We start from the raw sequence: 23750 nt of genomic DNA, 5'->3' as shown, positions 1-23750 counted from the left end.
TGCGTCATAGGAGGATTTGTATCTGAGCAGTTTTGTTCCAATTGCTGAAGAAATTTACTATCAATTCCATAATAAGTCACTGCAAACAAAATGTTATTTCCTTTACGGTTTACGGAACTCATTTTGAAATCTTTGTGAATGGAATGCTGCGTCTCCATCGACTCTGTTAAAAAGGAGACGCATATGTTGTTTTCAATTTTTGTGAACTATTTCTCAGTTCAAAGTCTGAGGCAATTCTTTGTACATCTTCGTTGACTGATGTCCACATGAATCGCAATTGAAAAATTGGAGTGTTCTGGGAATTCCATTTTCAAATTCTTTTCTCGTACATCTGCTCGATAATAAAAAAAGAGTTTATCAACTTTAAACATATTCAAAACAAAATTTACAATTTCTTTACCAACTGATTAAAAAGCTATGTATCAAATTTGTTCACACTGTTTATGATTTCTCGGTGACAAACCGAAGCTGACAGCTGTTCCACATCGGCTGCCTATATGGATGACATTTGTTGTGGGTCAAGTTTTAAGTTACGAACCATCGAGTTTCTAGTTACATGACGTACGGTGTGTTAATTACAGCAAGCTACTTCGCATATCAATATTATACTCCTCAAGGGTGTACCTAGGCTCGATTCCGCTAGATCACTCCAGAGTGGCTAAATAACCAGATTGTTGCTGAGTGAAAAAAAAACCCGTAGCAAAATAAAACCGCATTCTAAACGACGCAATTTCCAAATGCATCTCAATCTGATCGCATCACATCGCGTTCCGGTGATCTAGTTTTGCAGCTTTACGGTTTGTCACACCTTCGTGGTTGATTTGTTTTCCTATTCGGTGACCGTGCCGTGTCTGGCTTACGTAAAGCTTTTGCGTAAAATGAACAACCAAAGCACTGCAACCAATTGGGATCAGATTTCGCCCACTACATTGTACTCTGCATATACTAACTTGCTGTTTTTGCTTCTATCTTTGTTTTGTAGCCCTCGGGATGGCGAAAGCTGCGAAATATCGTCCAGTGGACACCGTTCTTCCAGACCTACAAGAAACAACGCTACCCTTGGGTGCAGCTTGCTGGGCACCAGGGCAATTTCAAAGCCGGTCCGGACCAGGGCACAGTGCTAAAGAAGCTGTGCCCCAAGGAGGAGAAATGCTTCAAGGTAAGAGATCTAGTTTTTTCTTAGGTGTAGTACAAGCACAAATTAAAAGGCTTCGTATACCTGACATTGGGCAGAAAAATGAAATTTTTTCACTACGACACTTGTTTGTTACTACGAAAGTAGTTTTGTAGCAAATTACTACATCGCTTGGAAACAAACATCCACGAACAATGAACGAAATATGACAAAAAAGTGTACAAAAAAACTTAAAAAATAGCACAGCTTGACACAAAAAAAAACACAAAACTGAACCATAACAAATAAAAAAATGATACAACAGTATTAATAGTTGATACAAATTGATAAAAAAAAAACATTAGACAATAAAGAGATGAAAGGACAAAAATGGGACCGAGTGCGACAAAAATATATCCAGTAATGGGCCATTGTAAGAAAACATTCAAGCTATATTGAGACAAAAACGAAACAAAAATAGTAGAATAAAAACATAAAAATAATAAAACTTGAAACACAACATCCTTAAAAAGAATCCACAACTTTATGTAAATTGCTTAAAATAGATACAGACGAAAATAGTTTGAAATAGATACAAACGAAAAACGAAACAAAAATAACACGAATATTAACACAAAATGTTGCAAAATGACACAAAAATAAAGAAAAATGAAAATGGCACAGAGCTGGTACAAAATTATTACAGAGATGAATTGAACTTTAACATATTTATAATGTAGAATGGCAAAAATTAACAGTGAATGAATACTGTGAAATGTCACATTCACACCAAAGTGATACAGAATAATCATAAAAACGATACAAACTGAAAAGTAAACATAAGACAAAACAAAAGAAAAGAAAAAAGACCAGAATGTGACAAAGTGAATTTAAAACAAGCTGACAACAGTAAGACAAATAAAACTAAAGTGAGTCGAAAACGAATAACAAATTACACAACAAATCGACACATCCACAAAGAAGACACAAAACCTAAATATAACTCATAAATAATACATTAGTAACCCAAAAAAAAAAAAAACAACAAAAAAACTGGTACAAAAACAAAAAAAATAGGATCCAAAAAAATGGTACAGAACTGAAACAAAATTACAAATTAATATTTTAAACAACAAAAATGCCACAAAAAAGAATACAGTAAGGTCTTTTTTTACGCGAGTTGCTTTTCTTTTCTTTATTACTCAAAAACGGTAAAAGATATCGACCTCATTTCAATCACGTTTTCCGTTTCAGGCCCCTAGGTACCATATACCAGTTTACAAGAAAATTCACATTTTTCTGTGTAAATACTGAAAATTTAAAATATTGAATTTTGATCTCTAGATTGACCACTATCATATTCAAACAAGTTTCAAACATTTTAAAACGATTTTCTTCGTTATATTCGCAACTCATAAAAGTCTTTTTTTACGCGATCCTATACAAATTTGGAACGCATCCCTCGTGTAAAAAAGACCTTACTGTATAAAATAATATATAAACAATACAAAATGACATTAAAATCATATACAAAATTGGTACAAGTTAAAAAAACTTTAAAACTGCTCGGGGCGACACAAAAATACCACGCAAAAAGGAACACAATATTATGAAAAAGAAATTCAACATTGGTACAAACATTAAAATGGCGCAAACTGTTATAAGACTCATGAAGGAAAAAAAACCAAATTGAAAATGTATCAACTCAAAAACAAGACAAAATACTATGGAACAAAAATGACCAAAAAACACATTGAAATCAACAAGGAATTGATATGGAAATGGAAACAAAAAAATAGAACACAAAATTGGTACGAGAATAAAAATAAAATCCAGAATAAAAAGATTAAATGATACTAAACGTACACAAAATAGGCGAAAAATTATCAACAAATAATGACACAAAAATAGTATAGAAATGACACATAAACGAAACGAAAAAATTGAAAAACGTACATAAAAATGATTAAAAAATCACACAATAATTGGTTTATAATAACAATAATACAGAAAATATTTAAAAATATTTTGAAAAGTTACATAAATAGCACATTGTCAAAATGGTCAAAAATGATATAAAAACGACACTGAAATAATCCTTATTTGCAAATAAGACTCTACGAAAACAGTATGAAAATTTAATTAGAATTAGAAAAAACTTAAAGAATATTTCAAAAACGCAAAAATGAGAAAAAGTGACAAAAAATGGACAAAAGTAAGATAAAATATTCAATGGAAATGAATAAAGACGAAACAAAAATGGTACAAAATGAATGCGAAAAAAAAATACAAAAAAATGATTCAAAAATGCCACAATAATAATACAAATTCAGAGCAAAAAAGATCTGAATAATTAAAAAAATACAAAAAATGACACGAAAAAGGAACAAAAATTACACGAAAATTACACGAAAATAACAAAAATTGATGCAAAAACCCCAAGACTTAAAAATAACGAGAACCCGGCGAGCACGGACTGTGCGGTGATTAAAAAATTAAAAAAAATAGAAAAAGATTGAAAGGATAAAAAAGTTATTATTCCATCCCTGCAATTTCGATCACAATTGAAGCACTTTGCGCGACCAATCCCGAAATAGAATATAGGGATATCCTTTAGGTTTGCCCCAAAAAGAATGACAAACGATTGAAAAACGCTTATTTTTCGATTAAAAACATCAATAACTTTGAGAAGAATTGAGATCTGCGCGATGAAAGCATTGCAAATTGTTTCTCTTAAAAAGCCCTAAAAGTCGCTCGAAGACAGTTTAAAGGTGAAAATTGAAAAAAAAGTTTGGGTCACCCTCTTTTTGATAATTTTTCAATAAGCGCTTCATCATATGCAACAACTTTGTAGAAGACAGTTTTTCTCTGAAATATTGATATAGGGCTCTATACCCAAGTTTTTCCCTAGATTAGGTTTCTATACCATTGTGCACTGGCACAGCATTGGTGTCTAATCTTAGAAATGATACAAAAATAATACATACTAAAACATAAAATGTTACAAAACCCACATGAAATATAAATAAAATTCGAAATAAAAATGGTAAAAAACATACACTAAATTGACAAAAAAAAAATATAACCTATATTACCTTGGCCTTCAAAAGTCGATTTTGGCCTCTGGGCTTCATCCAGATCCCGAGGATACCCGTGTTGTCTAGTATTTTGCTGTTTTTTTATTTTATGAAACCGAAAACAGCCATCTTCGAATTTAGAATGGAATCTGGTGTTGATTTCTGACATCTAGATCCCGGTTCGTAAAATACTCTTATGCTTAACTCTAATCGGTAGGAATTTGCGTTCAATACTTGGCTCGACATTTTTCAACAGTACAACAGTTTTTGTCATAAAATTAATCATAAAAGTATTTGAAATTAGAAAAAAACTACAACACGTTTCGATTTCACGTTTTTATTTTACACCTTCTCTTAGAAGCTTTCCGAAAGACGTAGTTTTACGTCAAAAAATGATGAAAATTTATGAATAAGGGGCCGTTCAATAATTACGTAAGCATATTTTCCACTTTTTCAACCCCCCCTCCATCCCTTGTAAGACATCGTAAGATTTTTTAAATCCCCCCCCCCTTCCCCTTAGTAAGATCTTACTGCCAGCATATATAGATTTTTATTTTAGTTTTATCATCCTAAAGCCAGTACAATACTTTGTTTCCTCTTCTGACCTTAATTCGAGTTAATCATCCTCCCGTAATTTTCTTTTTATGAATTTTAGCGTCCACACTTCCATGAACATGGTTATTTGAACAGTTTCATTAACAATGTTTTGCTTACGTAAGAAAATTAATTCACCCCCCTTTCTCCCTTGTAAGATAGCGTAAGAAAATTGCACACACCCCTCCCCCCTATTTGCTTACGTAATTATTAAACGGTCCCTAACATTGTCATCAAAGTGATAAAAATACATTAAATTGATAAGAATATTTAAGACAAAAATGAGATCAAAGACTAAAGTGGGCTAACGTAAGAAAAAAGTTATAGAAGTTGTGTATGAGACACGTCCGCAAAGTTGACGTAGAATTACAACATCCAGTTTAAAATCAATTTATTTCTGGCAATAGGTTAGAAAATACACTCGCAGTAGGTTAGAAAATGTCACTCTGAAGCGAAATACATGTTATTAAAAAAGGGCTGTGATGATGATAACGATAATACCGTATTCCGGCTCACTTCCCCTCGGCTTTGTGTCCATTCGGCCTCGCGTTCATCCGACCTCGCGTCCATTCGGCCACGATTCCATTCGGCCTCGCGTCCATATGCCTCGTGTCCGTATGCCTGCCGTCCATTATGCCTAGCGTACTAAGCCTCGCGTCCGTATGCCTCGCGTCTGTATGCTTAACGGGGTGTCATCATTGGGTGGTATTCGGCTTTTTTCAGCTCTGATTGATAGAAATCTGTGTTCAAAGCAAAGCTCTTCATTTTTCAATAGTACAATAGTAAGAGCATCATAAAATCCCAAATTTCCGCATTTTGGTAAAAGTAAAAAGGAAAACCGTTGAAAACTGACTGAGTAATTAACATTTAAAATTGGACGACTTTCGTGACGCTTTCTATGTTTTCGGTATTTCAATTAGCACCCCTATCTCAGAATGTTGCGGTAAGACGTATTCTACGTCAATAATTGGTCCAAATTGAGACGAAAACTGATCCAAAATTGGTACAATAATAACACGAGTATAACAAAAAGCCACAGAAAAGACATAGCTTATACAAAAATGGCTCAAAAAAGATGCATAAAAAGTACCAACACAAAACACAAACAGTGTTGTAAAATTGACAAAACAATGAATGAATTGACAAACGATACCAAGAACCACACACCAACACTTATCACTGAATCTAACAAGTAAAGAAATTGAAATGCACCTGTACCGTCGACCGGTTTGAAGCAGAACTCTGCTCGTCATTCAGCGCAATGTCAGATGTCCACCCCTGACTTAAGACTAACACAAGACTGTAAACGTTGTATGTATGTACCGATTAATACAAAAATTATGAACAAAATGATAGGAAAACATAAGACAAAAATAAAATAAACGAGCGATAGAACGACAAAATTTTGACCAAATGTGACAAAAAAAAACCTAGACTTGAACTGGACGGATACGGATACGAAACAAAAATGACACAGAAATAACAGAAATTGACGCAAAGAGCCGCAAAACGGACCCAAAAATAAAACAAAAATAACTAAAACTGATACGACACTAAAATGACACGAAAATGGTTCAATCATGGTACAAAAATTACCCATACATAATACAAAGATGACTGAAAAATGATTCACAAAATAAAACATAAACGACAAAAAAATGATATAAAAATGGTACAGAATAGGCACAAAAATAATTTAAAAACGACCTTGAAATAATGCTATAATGACACAAAACATGCCGCAAAAATGGTATAAAAATTGATACAAAATAAAGAAAAATAAAACAATAAAAGATAATTAAACAAAATGAGCTTGAGTGCGACAAAAACAAGAAAACAAGGGCTGGAGTTCAGAAATAAAATCTAAAAACAAAACAGAAATAAAATAGCCGCAAAACTCAAAATTACCTCAAACATGGAACATTTTTAGTACGAAAACACCAAAAGTGACACAAAAAAATTAACATAAAAATGATGCAAAAATTGGTAGAAAAAAAAATTTAATTAGCACACAAAAAGGAACACAGGTATGATGTTAAAGTGTCATCAAATGGTTAAAAAATGGCACAACAAAGGTATTGTATATAACTTCAGAAAAATTAAAAAAAGGACAAAAAACTGAAATAGAAGTAGCGATAAAGAGAAAAGTTACGAAAAAATAGATGAAAGTAGGATGTTAGTAAAAATGGAATAAAAATATAAGGAAACAAAAATGGTGCAGAAATAACGCAGAAATAATTCGAGAAAGTATAAAAAAAAACAAAAATTTCAATGGTGTTTCAATAACACAAAATTATTATCATTATAACACAAAGTGGTGCAGAAGTGATTAAACAATAACACAAAGTGATTAAACATTAACACAAAGTGATTAAACATTGACACAAAAATGATGAAATCATAACAATGGTAAAAAAGCAAAAATGACATTAAGCATTCACAAAAATGACATAAAGGAGACAGAAAGATATATTATAAAGACATTGAGATGAAACTATATTTGCACAGACATGAGCTGAAACGATCCAGAAATAACGCAACATGGAACAAAAGAGTTACTAAATAACACAAACATAGTTAAAAAGTGGTACAAAATTTGACCTAAAATCGGTTTAAAGTTCACAGTAGAACTAAACAAATAACCCAAAAATATCACATAATTAACACCGAAATTATACAAAAATAAGTTACATAAAAGTGATACTAAATTAGACAAAATCAAGACACAAAAACGGCACAAAAAGATACAAAAACAAAATAGAAATAGTACAAAAATGATATATTTCTGGCACAAAAAACCCAAAACGTCACAAAAGCGAAAAGAACAGATAAGAAAACGGTATTTTAAGTGACACGAAAAACGCGAAATTGCACAAAAATGACAAAAAACTGACACGGAATAGAAACAAAGCACCTGGACTGAAACCAGAATAAGAGATTCAGGATGGAGCGGGGGCCTAGTGTGGTTGGTAACGTCTCCCTCAACCACGCTCGACGCCTGGGTTCGAATCCCACCGCCGACATAGGTGTCGATGGTTGTGAGGTGGCGTGATCCACTCACAACCAACCCAACTGGTCTAGATTCAATCCTAGCCGACACCGGGAGATTTTCTGAGGCGAAAAATCTCTGGGATCACGCCTTCCATCGCATGAGGAAGTAAAGCCGTTGGCGCCGGTCCGTTAATAAACGGGTCGTGAGTTAGGGTCCTGGGTGTGGAGTCGCCTCCCTGGGCGTCGGTGATTGGCCACAACAATGGCGGAACTAGACCGACGGAAAATAAGCGAGAATAAAAAAAAAAAGAGATTCAGGATGAACTTAGCCAGATGGCATTACATCATTATTTGAGATTGAATTTGAATTTTACCATGTTTTCGTCTTAATTAAATAACTCCTGTATATGTTCTAGTTTAACAATAATTTTATTCAAATTCAATTTGCTTTAATGTTGATTGTATCCGAATTTAAATTTATTAATTTTTAATGTTTTCATATTTCATTAAAATTATTCGAAGAGAAAATTACCTTCCCAGTACCTTAATTAGGCAAAACACCATGCTGGAGTTATCGGGTTCGTATCCCGGCTGGATGAGGAAAATTTTAATGAGGAAAAGTCTAAGTCACACTTTCTGTTCTCGTTCATTTCTCGGATACTCGTAAAATTACATACATTACCCGCTTTTTGAATTAGTTTCTAAGGTAAAAATTAATGGGTGATATTTAGATAAACTTGTAATATAAATTTTGGATTACTTGTAAATTAATTGTAAAATGCTTTGTCACTTTTAAAACACAAATAAAATTTTTTTGTTTATCGTCAAACTAAATCAAAATCTCAACATTTCTTTTTATAAGTGGCGTCTTAGACACTTTTACTCTATCACAAACTACTGATCTGCAATATGTTTATTCCGAAACAGTAGCATTCATTGGTTGATTACTAATTTATAACGTTGAATAGTTATTACCGCAAATGTGTCGAAGTAAAATACTTACTAACCTGAAAGATTTGCAAAAGTTTTAAAAAGAATTTTTCGTTGTATGTAATTAGCTTGTTAGCCTCAAATAATAAGATGAAATTGCATTCAAGAGTGTGCAAAAAAATTACCGAAATTACGAACAACAAATGTCATAACAGGATCCGGGGAGCAAAGATTGAATATCATTGCTAATGAAGCTTGTGTGAAATTGGATTTCCGCAGTCATCGTAGCACGAGTTAACGCACGTAAGTGTCAGATTCACTTTTTACAGGAAATAAATAATGAAATGCTGTGTGGTTTGGAATTCGCAGATTTGAAAACTTTGAATTTATTTTTCAGTATCAGTTGATGTTTCCACCGAATTAACATTATTCTCTCTCTATTACCTTTTTCAGGTCCTCATGAAAGACGTTATTCGCCCGTACGTACCCGAGTACAAGGGCCAGGTGAACAGCGATGATGGCGAATGTATCCTTTTGCGAAGAAAACTTATTGAAGAAAAAACACACACACGCACAAATCCCACAGCAAAACACTCCCCAAACCGGTTCCGTTTCCCCGCTTCGATTCCAGTGCAAAAACCAATTACAAGGCGTATTGTAGATCATGATGTTTCAATTTATTGTTTACGACGTGAAACGTGCTGCGAATCCCGTAAAGATTTTATCGGATTAATCCAGTTCCACATCGGTGTGCTAATCTTGCAAAGTTGCAGCTTGCAGCTTCGCCCTGCCCTGCCTAGTTACTTAATGCTATGCACGCATCCGATAAATCGCTGCTACTGGCCAGTGAGTGCCAGCCTGCCGTTGCCTTGTTGCCACTGCACTCTGGGGCCTATAGGCTGATGCTGAGACTGTTACTGGATAATCAAAACAAACAGATAGTAAACAGCTAGCAGCGTACACACATTCTGCGGGTGGGAGAGCATCTCGGCTCGGCTGTTGCTGATGCTGTGCTGCCGCCGCGTTTCTCATTTATTTATTTATTTTTTTATTACCGCAGCTGAACAAATAGACCCGGGGAGAATATAAATAGCTCCGCTTAATTTGCTTACTAATTGGATGCCTGCACTCCTGTCCTGTCTCACCTGCTGGGGGTGCGCGTGAGGGAGCCAACAAATTGCGGCTCGTGGGTGTTTAAGTTTTTTTTTTTCTTTATTTGAAATTATTACTGAAATAATGCAAACTGTAACTGATCAGGGGTCATTACCATTAAGTTGTTCGTAATAAACTTAAATTTACCGACGATTTCAATAAAATCGTCGGATCCTTTCTAAGTGCAATAAACTTTCACCCGCTTTGCGATGGTTTGCGATGAATGGAATCGAGTTTCCTTCCAAATCGATATACATACTTTTCGAACTCAACTAGTCTAATGGTGAAGCTGGACCTCACGTGAAGCAGCCCAATTAGGATGCAAATTTCTACAATGTGGTTCATACTTCGAGTAGAGAATAATACTCTATTGTAGCGTTTCTACCTACAAGGCAAACCCATTATTAACTACATCCTCCGTCCAGCACGAGTGTACACCGCTTTTTTCCATAACTTTCAAACCCCTCAACCATTAGCCACCTACATCCAGCTGCAAGATCTGCTGAGTGACTTTTACCAGCCGTGCGTGATGGACTGCAAAATTGGCGTACGGACCTACCTGGAGGAGGAACTTTCCAAAGCCAAAGAGAAGCCGAAACTGCGAAAGGTAACGGGTTACAAGTTTGCCCGTTGGGCATTTACGTTATTTAACTTATTTTTCGATTTTTTATTTCTTGCAGGACATGTACGAAAAGATGATCCAGATCGACCCGAACGCTCCGACCGAGGAGGAACACCGGGCCAAGGGAGTCACCAAGCCGCGCTACATGGTATGGCGGGAAACAATCTCCAGTACCTCGACGCTCGGCTTTCGGATAGAGGTAAATATTGTGTTTTTTTAGATTAGCCAAACGCTTTGAATTTGAGAAAGCCACAGTGTTTGTTACTTGGTGCCAGGTGCCATACGGTGTAAATTTGGTGCCATACGGTGTAAATTATTATGCCTAGCAGACACTGAGTTCCACGATACTTTTAGCTATTTTTCCCCAATTTTTATCAGATTCCGATTGCAAACGACGGGGAGACTTGAACACACCTTCTTTATCAATATAAATGCAATCTCACAGCAGAGAATATTTAATCGATTTTTACAAACTGGTTTTGTGCTGATCAATGGATTTTGACAGAGTTTTCTTTGTCAGACTCGAACTCTTCTCAACACTTTTCGGGCATGCTTTACACAAAAGGGAAAAAAGCCAAAAACAAATGATTAGTAATACTCTCTTATTGAAAGAAGGTGCGGACTGCCTAGAAATGCACTCTCAAGATTTTTCTAGGCTCAAAATGTGCACAAGCTTCAAAATCATTGCCACTGTCAAATCAATTGCCAAATTGTAAACGTGTCTCGGGCTTAGTCGGATCCTTTTCTTGTAGCAGCTTTTTAACCTGTCATTTTCTTCTATCTTTTGTTCTTGAGCATCGAAAAAAAAAAACAATATTTTTTGAATAGTTTTATATCATCCGCATTCCAGTGAAATCATCAAAGGTGACACGAATCAGTTTAATCGATATTGTTTTAAATCGTGTTCAAGCCTAATTTGATCACAACCTGTGGCTCAGGTATTTTAAGTATCGAGCTTCCAGTCGTTCCAATCATTTTTTCTCGTTCGCTTCGGTCTAAACTAATTATTTCGATTTGAATTCACTTCTGAATTGTTTGTAGTACAGTAATTTTGTCGTGTGGCCTAATAGGGCCACGTAAGTTAGTCTTCAGACGGACCTACCTTTTGCATTTTGGATGTCGGTTCAGACGTTGTTGTATACTGCTCAGAATAATAAAATAAACGTGCATGGACACCTTTTTCAGCAAGCATTCAGCTACCACGGGGTTTAAAAGTTGATCTTTACTAAAGGTATTAGTTTCCTAGTTGGTGTTCCCAAAAGGTTGAGAGAGAAATTGGGTTTTTTTGCGTCTCTAAAAGGCGATTTTCAACAGATAACTCCAACACCGAATGTTTCTCTCTGCATGAACGATATCTCACATGCTGCTGATGCATAAGAGAGGTGAGAAATTTGACATCTCTAAGTAACTATCGTGAGATAACCTCTTTGTTAGCTGGATCGAAATGCTTCGGAACCATCATCAAGATTCAGCTCTTATAGAAATTATATTAGCTTCTCTTAATATGGATTCTAACCCAATCGTTCTGTGTACACTGAGCTGTGCGAATATACATAATTTGGTATCGGTGCAATAGTGGAGCTTAGATTAACGCCATATACATCGACATTAAGGCCGCGTTTTACACCATTAATCATAACCTTCTCCTTGCTGAGCTACATCGCACAGTGCGTTGAATGTAAGGTAAGACGGGACAAAAATCAAAACTACACGATTTTGTCGATAAAACATGTTGATGTAACAAGGAAAGTTGTTCGTTACCTTCAGAGCTACTAAATGCATAAATGTCTTATGTGATACACTAAATCACAAAACTGTCCCAAACGCCAACGCACTCATCCTATACCAGAAACCGTTAAACTCTTTGTAAAAGTTGTACATTGTAACGAAAACTGCGTTTTCTATATTTTACTTACTTTTACATAATTGCAAAAGAGACTTATGCGCAATTGTAACGAAAAAAAAAGTTTTTTTAGGTATTCTTTTACGTATTATTTTTATTATTTCTTATATATTTAATTACCAGAATAACCAACAATTTAAAATTCTTCATGATGCATATTATATTATCAAGCTAAGTTTTGGGTCATCTTCAGACGAATTGGAATAGTTGTTCGAAACAGTAGCAGCAAATACTAGTTCTTTTGGGGAGTTATTGTCAACGAGCTCTGCAGCTCGCCGTTTTTAATTCTCCTTGAGCAGCTCTCAGAAAGTTTCTGAGGCACTCACGAGTAGAAATGTGGTTGTATTCATTATTATTATTCTCACCGAATCGAGGAGGAGCAAGCGGTGACTCCAACCAAAAACCATACTTTTTCATCAAATACTTTTTTATTCTACTGCATTTCTCTCATTTCGAGTTTCGGACCCCAATTTCGGACAATATACAGCAGAAAATATTTTGTAGAGGACACTTCAAGCAAACTTTTGATGTATGTTTTAGACAGGAACTCGGTGGAACTTTTTTTAAAACGCTAACGAAAGTTTGAGATCGCATTTTTTAAGGATTAATACCTTCACCAACTCATCATACCGATTAATCATACACGCAATCAAAACCAAGTCTCTCTATCAATGAAATATATTGCACTAACCTTGATTGTTATTTTCCATTTTGTTGTATTGGAATACACGAAGTAATTAGGTTTTACCAACGTTGAGAAAACGCGCGACAATTTAACACGAAATGTGAAACTAATGATTGCTCTGGACGTTGACGCTTGCTATGCTTGTATTACAATTTGTGATGCTTCCCGAAGCTCACCAATACTTGTTCACAACCCAGGAGATATCTGTGAACACTTCTGGGTACTTAGTGCATCCAAATAAAAAAAAAAGAAAACCGATTTCTGCACTGTGCATCGTCTAGAAACTTCTGATAAATTTTGCAGGTGGCTTACTTGAGCAACAGACATAGGCTGACCAGATTTTCTTGGAGAGAAAACGGGACAAATGAGTATTAAAAACGGGACACATGAAAAGACTGATTTTTAAAAATTTCTTGAGAATTTCAAAACTCGGTAAAATATTCAGTGGGAAATCAAAATTTTGTTTACACATTTGAAAATGATTCTCGACCTCGGTAATGCATATTTTTCAAGCTATCACGGTTTAACCTCTAATTTCGTGAGAATTCAGCAGAAGAAACAATGAAAACCATTGATTCAGCAACGCATCGCGAATTTGCAGTTAGGTTAAACCGAGATTTACGAAAATATGTGACAGCTGTTTCTCTTAACCGAGCACTCAGTGGTGCCGGTCTTGGCAAAAAATTACTGAGAGTCGGCTGTAAGTTCTAAATGTGTAACAATTTTCTTGGTTCTCATGGTCTTAGTTTGTAACTGAGACTTTTTCGGTTTAAAATGGTCGCATAAACGGTACTGTCCCGTTCAAAACGGTACGTCTGGTCAACCTAAATAGACAGCTTCACGTGAAAATCTGTCAACAGTATCTGACAGTTTTATCTCATTCTCTGACGTGCCTCAAGGAAGCAATTTGGGTACATTACTGTTTGAAGTATTTTTCAATGCTGCGACGATACTTCTGACGAATGGAGCAATTTTCATTTATGTTGACGAATGAAGCCGATTATGCAGGGAACTCTACAACAACTACAAAGATCTTGCCGTGTTGCTGAACTACCAACTCACCAATTCAAGCTACATTATTCTAAAATCATCGACAAAGCCAATCGTCAGCTTTGAAAATGGCAAACGACTGAAGTGATCCTGCTTACGTGCCATTTTTTGCTCCCTAGCCCGATCAATACTCGTATTACATCGGTTGGTTGGTCACCTTATGAAACTGTGTGGGAATCCAAAATCGAATCTAAAGTTTATCCGTCGGGTGTTAAGAACACTTCCGTGGCGTAATCCTAACGACCTACCACCCTACTAACATCGATGTGCTCTGCTAGGAATGAAGCCGCTTGAGACTCGTCGAGACATTATTCAAGCTGTATTTGGTACTAAAAATTTGCGTGGCGAAATCGATAGCACCAGCTTACTAGAGCGCATGAGAGTTCGAAAAATCCTAACTTTTTTTCCTGATTTTTCCATGATCATGATCATTTGTAGTATCTGTAAAAAAAGGAGATTTTTAAAAAATGAGCTTTTCTAGATAAATAATTTTTAATTTTTCTTCAAACTTTTTTTGTCAAAAAAAAGTTGTTTTTTAGAAAGTATATTTTTTTGAGGGAAGACGAAACAATTATCTACAACTTTGTCGAAGACATCACACCAATCAAACAAACCGATTTAGCCCTGAAATATTTATAATCATCAATACCTTTCTTAATTAGCATTTTTCAATCGCTTCTCAAAAATGAGTCGTCTTCCAAAAAAATTAAACAAATTGCACAAAATGGCATTGATAGCCTATAGAAACGTCTATGCAAAGTTCCAGCCAAATCAAAATTGTCAATTTAAAAAAAAATATTAAAACTGGGACATTTTTTGTGGAACACTCAAACTGTTTGCATTTGCTGGCAGCGCCTCTGGTCAAGGTTTTTAACCTATCATTAACGACGGGCGTTTCTCCTGAATGCTGGAAGAGTTCTCGCGTAACTCTTCTAAAGGACCTAAGTAACATTGACAGACTCTTTTTCTTTGATTTATAACTAAGTTATCTTTAAATTTTTCATGATACTCTTTACATGGTGAGCTGGGCGTTTATTACAAAAGTTCACAACAAACGACAACGTAATTCTAATTCCCAACGAAAAAGCTAGGCGTATTATAATCTTTCGATTTTTGGCGTGGACTATTGGTAATTACTGGTTGGAAGCGAACTGTTGGAAATTACCGAGGAATCGCATCGCTGAGTTTTGTCTCAAAGCTGTTCGAGATAATTATTTTTAAGAAATTGACTTATGATTGTTCGGTGCCCAAGCGCTCGACAACAACAAATCTATAGCAATGTCACATCATTCATTACTCAGGAGATTGAACGCGGTCATCAAGTGGATGATATACCCTGGGGTCTTTTTACGCGAGTTATTTTAATGCGTGTTTTTGAACGTGATTATATTACAATAACGCGGATTTTTTTTTCGCGATTTGGAAGTTTATTTGTAAGCGGTATCAAATAGGTTCAGTATAAGGAAATCAGCTCTAAACCACGTGATTGCTATGGCAAAATACGACAAAATGGGAATAAACGACAACCTGCTAATTTGGCTTCGCCTCTACTTAACTGGTAGAACTCTTTCTGGTAAACTCGGTGAACACACCTTATTTCCCTTCTCCGTTTTTCCGGCGTTCCTCAAGGCAGTCACCTTGGGTAGTTTCTTTTCCTGTTGTCCACGAACGACGAAAAATTTGGTCTTCGAATTCGAAAATATTCAACACGATAAAAAACACTCTTGACGCCCAGAATCTTCAACTCGATTAAGAAGCCTTCAATGATTGCTGCCGGATTAACATAATGTCACTCAACGTGTCTAAGTGCTCAGCTCTTTCCTTTGATCGGAAACATGCTGACCGAGTACCCAAAGTAGCGTAACTCTGACGAGGCAGGAAAGCTCTCCCAGTGTTGCACTGCACTCCAAGACAAGTCTGGAAACACATTTTGCAGATTTCAATACTAGTAGTGAGGCCTCACTGTCTGAAAAAATTCCATCCTTTAGTGGACCACATCGTTTAGTGGACCATATGTCTAATCAACTCAATTTATGCAAAAATTCGAGGGATTTCCAGAGAGCTCTTGTCGGGAATCATCTTATCCAGCTAGAGTAAAATTACCTTGGATAGATAACGCCCTTTAGTGGACCACCGGTCAGATTAACTCAATTTATGCGAAAACTCGAGGGATTCTCAGAAAACTTCCATCGAGAAAGATCTTATCGAGCCAATCTCCATCACAAGCATTTCTAAATTTCGATTTTTGTTGACAGAAATTGAGTTTACCTAAAGGCTGGTCCACTATAGGATAACAAAGCCAAGGAGTTCACTGTAGGTTAATTTATTCTAATCTGCACCAGAATCATGAGAAACATGCATTATTTCCAATTTATATCAAGAGAGCTAACGGTTATTCCTCAGGGTGGTCCACTAAAGGAAGTAGTCCATCTAAGGTGGCCCAACCCTAGCTAAAACGCAGGCCAGTCGTTTAAATTTGTTAAGTTTTTCCTGAGCTCTCGTTTTATTTAGGTGGAACTGCCTTAGATGGACCACTCTCTGTAGTGGACTAACCGTCGAAATAACTCAATTTCCCTTAACATAAGCTGGAATTTATCATTGTTTCACGTGGTTCTGATGCAGATTTATAAAATCCTTATAGTTTTCGCATAAATTGAGTTAATTTGGCAAGTGGGCCACTACAGAAAAGGGGTTCGCTCTAGGTTAATTTATAATATTTAATAAATAAAGATTCAAGTCAAGAGAAAGTGGTCCTCGTGATTCTGTGGTCTTCGGCTAGCTCTCCCACACGGTTGTGATATCGGGTTTGATTCCCGATCAGGTTGAAGATCTTTTTGAGCTGGGAATTTTCTCGACTCAGCACTAGGGCACGGTGTATCGTTGTACTTATCCTATAACGTGCAAAATGTGCCGAAAACAATACCGATAACGAACTCTCTCAACTAGTCTAGTTGATCGAGACCGCATTAGCCCCCCAGGCTAGCGTGCGATATTGTATTGTCAAGAGAAATGGAAGTATTTAGACGGGTAGTCCACTAGAGGGAGTGGTCCATCCAAGACAGTTCAGTCGTTAAACTGTGTTAAGTTTTACTTGAGCTGTCGTTTCATTTAGGTAGAACTGTCTTGAACGGAACATATCCTTTAGTGGACCGCCCCTCAGATTATCTCAAGTTATGCAAAAACTCGAAGAATTTTCCAAATACTTCCATCATGAAACATCTTATCCAGCCAATCGGCATCAGAATCATTTATAAATGTTTCTTGCGATTCTGCGCAGATTGGTTAGAAAAAATGTTAACCGATAGAAGTTTTTTGACGTAGATGTAAATAGGAAAACTAATAACGAAAAGGGGACGAAATATGTCCCTTTTTGAATGCTTATAAATCGGTTTGTTTTCAACCGATTTCCTTCATTTTTGCAGCAATTGTTTGGAAAATTATACACGCATCCACCCGAATGTAGAAAATTGTTGATTGATTATGCAAACTATTGTACTATTGATTATTGTCAAGCCTTGTTTAAACGAAAATTACGTCCTCTGATTGGTCGTTATATGATTGCACCCAAGCACGGTCGACAGAATCATATACCTTGCAGTTGAAAACATGCTATTTGGCCTATATAAGAGCCTGTTTCAGCCGAAGCCGCTCATAATAGTTCTGGACAGCGACAAGTTGTCAACAGCAGTCGTCCTTCCTTAGCAGCAGCACTAGCCCTGTGGTTGGTCACCACGTCTCAGGAGCAGCGCGGTTCTTCTTAGCGTGTGTCGCCAGACTGCCATTATTCCCCCACTGTTGGGGCAGCATAGAGATCGTCATCACCAAATCCAATTTGAACAGCAAAATGCCTTTTTTCAAGGCAAAAAAACAAGTAATTAAAGGGTGAAAATTTCCTAGCATCAACACAAGCAAACATTCTTCGCGGGATCCTAACAATCAAATTCTGTTGTACTTTATTTATTTAATACCCCCACTGTTGGGACTAGTGATGGGAAACTTATCGATACTAATCGATAATATCGATAAATGATGGTCATCGATATTATCGTTAATTTTTTGACGTTAGCGATAATTATCGATATTATAAGGGTAAGCAAAAGTCAGTGCGGCCGGTTACTGGAGGAGACTCAAAAGAAGGAGACCTCACCTACCCTACCTCAGGATTTGCTTCTGCCGCTAGGTATTTGTTGGGTGCTGCTATTCGACAAGATTTAGCATTGTTGGGGGTGGTGCGGGCGAACCTTTAGCCCCGGGTGTCACTGAGTTTCTGAGAAATAATGGTAACTAATAAGGTATTTATAGATTTTAGTTTCCTAAGAACAGATGAATTCGACAACTTAGTACTGGAGAACTTTAAAAAATATCCAAACTTTTTGCACCATCTCATAAAAAGCAATGATACGAAATTGTAATAAAATGCATTTTCTTTGGCTTGGCAACTCTTATAATATGATGGACATGCATAGCGGCAGTCTATTGGTAATTCTCTGGTAATTGTTTAGTTTACCTTGGAACTGTTTAAGTTTAAAGTATCTGTTACCCAACAAACAATTTTTAGTTCCACTAAAAATCCAAATCAACGAAATTGTTGCGCCAAAAAATATCCTGGGGTAGACAAAATAATTGAGATAAATAAAATTCTCTCGAATTTTAAATGACCAGAACTTTACGAAAAATGAATCAATTTTGATAACCGGTTTCATTTCACTAGAACAACAGTATTATATTAGTATTACTTGGGAACTTGGTGTGACCAGAGTCTATGTGTATATAGAGTCGCGCGAAGAGAAAATCTATCGTTTCGGCAACACAGTTTCTATGCCGTTTGTTGCCAAAAACTATACAGTTCTGTTTTTCACCATGCATAAGCGAATATCATTTTTTGAAATTCTTCACAAGGTACACAGTTTTGAAAGATTACACCGGTAATGTTTTGTTAAATTTGAGTGAACCAGTGTACAGGTTTAATGTTGGATTGAAATGTGTAAGTGAAACTTCGGAAAAACACATATTCTTTATTACGCTCAATTACAACACTTTCCATCCACTCCTAACATTATCACCTTGTTTATTTACATTGCTCGATTGGTACCCTCGTTTGACACTAATTTGGTTCCTTTGGTTTCATCTTTGCGGGACTCTTATTATAAACATAGACTCTGGGTGTGACCAACCTACACCGAAAATGTTTCGGATTTCAAGAGTGTGTGTCAATGTGTACATTTTTGCAACACAAAGAACGTTTTAGGCAACGAAATTGTCTATCTAAAATACTTAATTCAAAAAAATCTGAGATCACCGATATTTTCTAAAATCATTTTTTGTTTTTAAAATTATATTTTTTTCAGAGTAGGATCTTTAACTCAATTTTTTATATTTTTGAAGGAAAGTTCAGATAATTTTTACTAAAATATATTGATTAATTGAAAAGGTTCAAATACAGTTGGGTTTTCTTACGCGGGGGATACATGCCTCGTGAAAAAAACATGTTAATTCAGAAATCCGCTTGATAAACTGCTTTAATTCAAAAATTCGCGTAAAAAACCACGTTAATTTGAAAATCTGCATAAATAACCTTTTAGAGAAAATCCGCGTGAAAATAATCTGACCTTTTTAAATGTTAATCCAGATAAATTTTCAAACGCAAGTTTGCAAAGTTGCTTGGTTTAACAAGACCTACACACCCACAATGTTCGATTGAATTCTGCTAGAGTGCTGCAAGCTAAAAGAAAATTAGTACCCAACAGGGAAAAAACCGCCAAAATCAACACCCATACTTGATAAATACCTCGGTGATTCTTCGGCGAATTTTTAATCTTTGGCTACCAATGAACCCGAAATAAATTCTGATTTATTGACAACATATGAACCTAAGTGAAACAGAATGTCAGAAAAAGTTCTACGCGTTGCAAAAATGTACACTCAGTGTTGTTAGTCTCGCTCGTAAACGGCATGCAACACCTCATGTGAGGTTCTCGGTGATGCCGCTTTCACACAGTAGAGAATTCTCTATTCAAGCTATTTCACGTTCTTTCTTGCTCGCATTTACTCCCGAGATCATATGCACACACTCCCGTCTACTCTCCTCATGTGTACTCGTGTGTACCTATTGCCCAACTCGCGAGAACTACTAGCCGAAGACAATTATTTCAAGATGTTTTGCGATGGTTGCATAGGAAAAAAAATGATAGGGTATCGGACTACTTCGGCAGCGGTTCGCTTCGGCTGGTTTTGCATTAAACTGCTGTAAAACCGAAGCAGTCCGATACCCTAGACGTTACCCCACTGTCGGTGCATGAGGCTAAACCGGGAAGAAAGCATTTTCGTTTTCGAGCACAGTTTTTCAAGCACTCCTAGTAGAGCAATTTTAGTCGAGTACTCCTACTCACGTACTCTTTTACGGTAGCTGAGTAGCAATACGAAAGAGTGTGTTCGTGTCGGTGCGTGCTTGCTGCTACTCAAGGGAATGCATGAAGAAGAAAGAGTATCTCCAAAGCGTGTGTACAAAAGACTCGAGAAGCGTAACATATGTTTCGTTCTCAAGCAGAAAGGAGAAGAAAGGTTTTACTTCTCGCTCGATTTGCAACGCTCTGTACACTTTGGCGCACACTCCTGAAATCTGAAACATTTCCAGTGACCCTTGGTCACGTCCAGTTCTCAAGTAATACTAGGAAACTAGGACAGTTTTCCAGTAAAATGAAACCTGTTTTGTCAGAATTGATTCATTTTTCGTGAAGTTTTGGCCATTTAAAAATTGACAGAATTTTGCCTGCTTCAATTATTTCCCTAATTATACAACCTTCAAAATGAACTTCGGTTTGATACTACTCCGTAGAAAGCACTCCCGGCGTAGAACCCGAAGACTTTCCAAAACAAACTGTTTAACTCGTCCGGTTGTTTGAATTTTCATTCGCAGTATCGTAAAATTTGTCATTCAAGGCCTTAACACAATGGATACGTTGCGGCTGCGTTTGCGGCAACTTGACAGTTAGCCCATACATTTACTGTCACATTGACGTCAACGCAACGCAAACGTATCCATTCTGTTTGGGCCATCTCTGTCTCTGTTTTTAACAAATTTATATAGCAAAATTGCGTTTGTCGAATAACGTTTGCGGTAAAAAAATGGACAAAAATTGCCGATTTTTCATGGGTTTACCTTTAATCGCACTGACGAAACTACTCATGCATCATCAATCATAGTAACCCATGAGTTAGCAAAAAAAATTTGACAGCTCTATCAGTCAAACTCTAACTGTGATGGCGAAAAAAGTCAAGCTACTCCGTTCAGAAGTGTGCGCGTTCAAAGAACGGTACCCCGCCGCGTCAAAAACGGACATCGTGCGGCACTTTGTGGACGCCGGGTATGCCGGTTCTTGGACAACATCTTGACACTATTGGACAACGATCAGAGCATCGAAAGAAAGCCCGGTTCCGGACGACCAACGACCCTGCGCGACAAGAAGCTTCAAAAGGTGCTGAAGAGGAAGACCGAGGGAAAAGTGGCTCGCACTTGGCCGAGAGGTTGGTGTATGCTCTAAAACAGTGAAAAAGCATCTAGAGAACATACATGCAGGAAAGCGGCAGTCCCGTCCACTGGTCTCGGAGCTGCAGGCAATGACGCAGCGACAGCGGTTGAATAAGATGGTAAAGTCGATTTTCCCGGCGAATCGCGACGCGGCAGTGGTATTGGACGACTAGACCTATCTCACCCTGGATGGCAACGACTAGCAGGGCTCTTCGTATTTTACCTCCCCCACGAAGGAAGTAAGCACCGAGGTAAAGTTTATTTCACAGACCAAGTTCCCAAAGAAGGTGCGGCTGTGGCTGACAATCAGTGAGAAAGGAATGTTAAAGTTGCTCTTCTTTCGCTCCGGGCTGGCCGTGAACGGGGAAATTTATAGTACGAAGTGCCTGACAGAAGTTGCGACGTTCATCAAGAAACACAATAAGCGCGAAGACACGGTGTTCTGGCCAGATTTGACGTCGGCGATCGTTGGAGGAGATGGAGCGGCTGAATATCGATGTGGTACCGAAGTCGGCGAATCCGCCCAATGTCTCCCACCTGCTTCCCATCGAGAATTTCTGGACAAACTTGAAGCGCAAGACCTATTCCAACAATTTTGTTGCGAAAACGAGGATGAATTAATAAAAAAAACGAAGAAAAAGCTTAAAAACATGGCTACACGCATGTTTTCGTCCGCCATGGCGAATGTTCCGGTTCACTGCCGGAAGGCTGCACACAAGGACGTAATATTTTTTTGTGGGGAAGCTAACATGATGACCTTCCATGGGAAATTTATCCAACTCAATTATCTGGCATAGTTTTTTTTTATCACCATCTGAAATTGTTTTTTTTTTCATCGCCATCTGAAAATTTTTTTTTTCACCGCAAACTTTAGCTCTCAAATTATCGATACTTATCGATAATACCGATAAAAACCCCGAAATTATCGATTGTTATCGATGTCCGTTTTGGGCGATATTTCCCATCACTAGTTGGGACAGCACAAAGGCTGCGATCAACATAACCGATTTTGAATAACAAACTGCCCTGTTAGAACGCATTCACAAAGGCAGTTAATTCGAATATGCAGAGCTAATATGAAGTCGATTCAATCAATCAGCATTAACAGAATTTCGTCGTCTCCCAGCTGCCAAGTTGCAACATGATGCAACACGCAACAACGAGCAAACGAAATCGCTTGATGTTACAAACCGCAATAAAATACGGGTTAAAACCGTTGCGTGTGTGAGAGCACCATCGGTGTTTATTCGCTGGAAACAAATATCGAATGCGAATTGTGGAATAATTCGTCTGAAGAATATTAGAGAATTAGACGTGGCCTATTACGTAGCACCCTTCGGCTATAAAAGAGTGTTTCTGGGAAAACTAGCTACATTCATTAGTCGGAAGGCGAGCGTCCACAACGTTGACAGCAGTAGAAGCAGATACAGCGCTCAGAAGTAACAGCGGGTTGCGCCTGTGGCTACCTTCAAATTAAATAAATCACTTGCGCTGTGGTTGGTCACCATGTCTCAGTAGCAGCGCGGTTCTTCTCAGCGTGCCTCGCCAGACTGCCATTAGTCCCCCACTGTTGGGGCAGCATAGAGATCGTCATCATCAAATCCAATTTTGAACAGCAAAATGCCTTTTGACGTGGAACTACGTTTTACTTTAGCATACCACACAGGGATGCAAACTGAAAAACTGGGACGAAATTTGTCCCTTTTCAAATGCTTATAGGTCGGTTGGTTCTACCGATTTTCTTCATTCTTGCAGCAATCGATTGGAAAATTATACACGCATCTGCCCAAATGGAGAAAAGTGTTGTTTGAATCTACGAACTATTGCACTATTGAAAATTGTCAAGCCTTGTTGAAATAGAAATAACGTCCTCTGATTGGTCGCTTGCTTGCTGTGTGTGTATGATATGGTATGATGTGTGTGTGTATGATATCATATGATGTGTGTGTGTGTGTCTGTATGATATGCTATGATGTGTATGTGTCTGTATGATATGGTATGATGTGTGTGTGTGTGTCTATGATATGGTATGATTTGTGTGTGTGTGCTGTGTATGGTTTTTAACTCGGCACGTTCTGCTAACTGCTGAATCCGGTTAACGAAA

General features: G+C 37.1%; 1 protein-coding gene across 4 annotated transcripts in view; it reads left to right on the top strand.

The window, feature by feature from the left end:
• LOC129732419 (inositol-trisphosphate 3-kinase A-like) overlaps positions 1-23750 on the top strand; it is a 167715-nt gene that overhangs the window by 139496 nt on the left and 4469 nt on the right. For all 4 annotated transcript variants that reach the window (XM_055693305.1, XM_055693303.1, XM_055693302.1 and 1 more), the window contains exons 3-6: positions 983-1159; positions 9160-9232; positions 10335-10465; positions 10539-10679. In XM_055693305.1, the coding sequence (XP_055549280.1) occupies positions 983-1159; positions 9160-9232; positions 10335-10465; positions 10539-10679 (522 nt within the window). The remainder of the gene's footprint in view (positions 1-982; positions 1160-9159; positions 9233-10334; positions 10466-10538; positions 10680-23750) is intronic.

This window comes from Wyeomyia smithii, chromosome 3 (genome assembly GCF_029784165.1).
Source record: "Wyeomyia smithii strain HCP4-BCI-WySm-NY-G18 chromosome 3, ASM2978416v1, whole genome shotgun sequence".
Taxonomy (NCBI): Eukaryota; Metazoa; Arthropoda; class Insecta; order Diptera; family Culicidae; genus Wyeomyia; species Wyeomyia smithii.
This window is presented reverse-complemented; position numbering and strand designations above follow the sequence as displayed.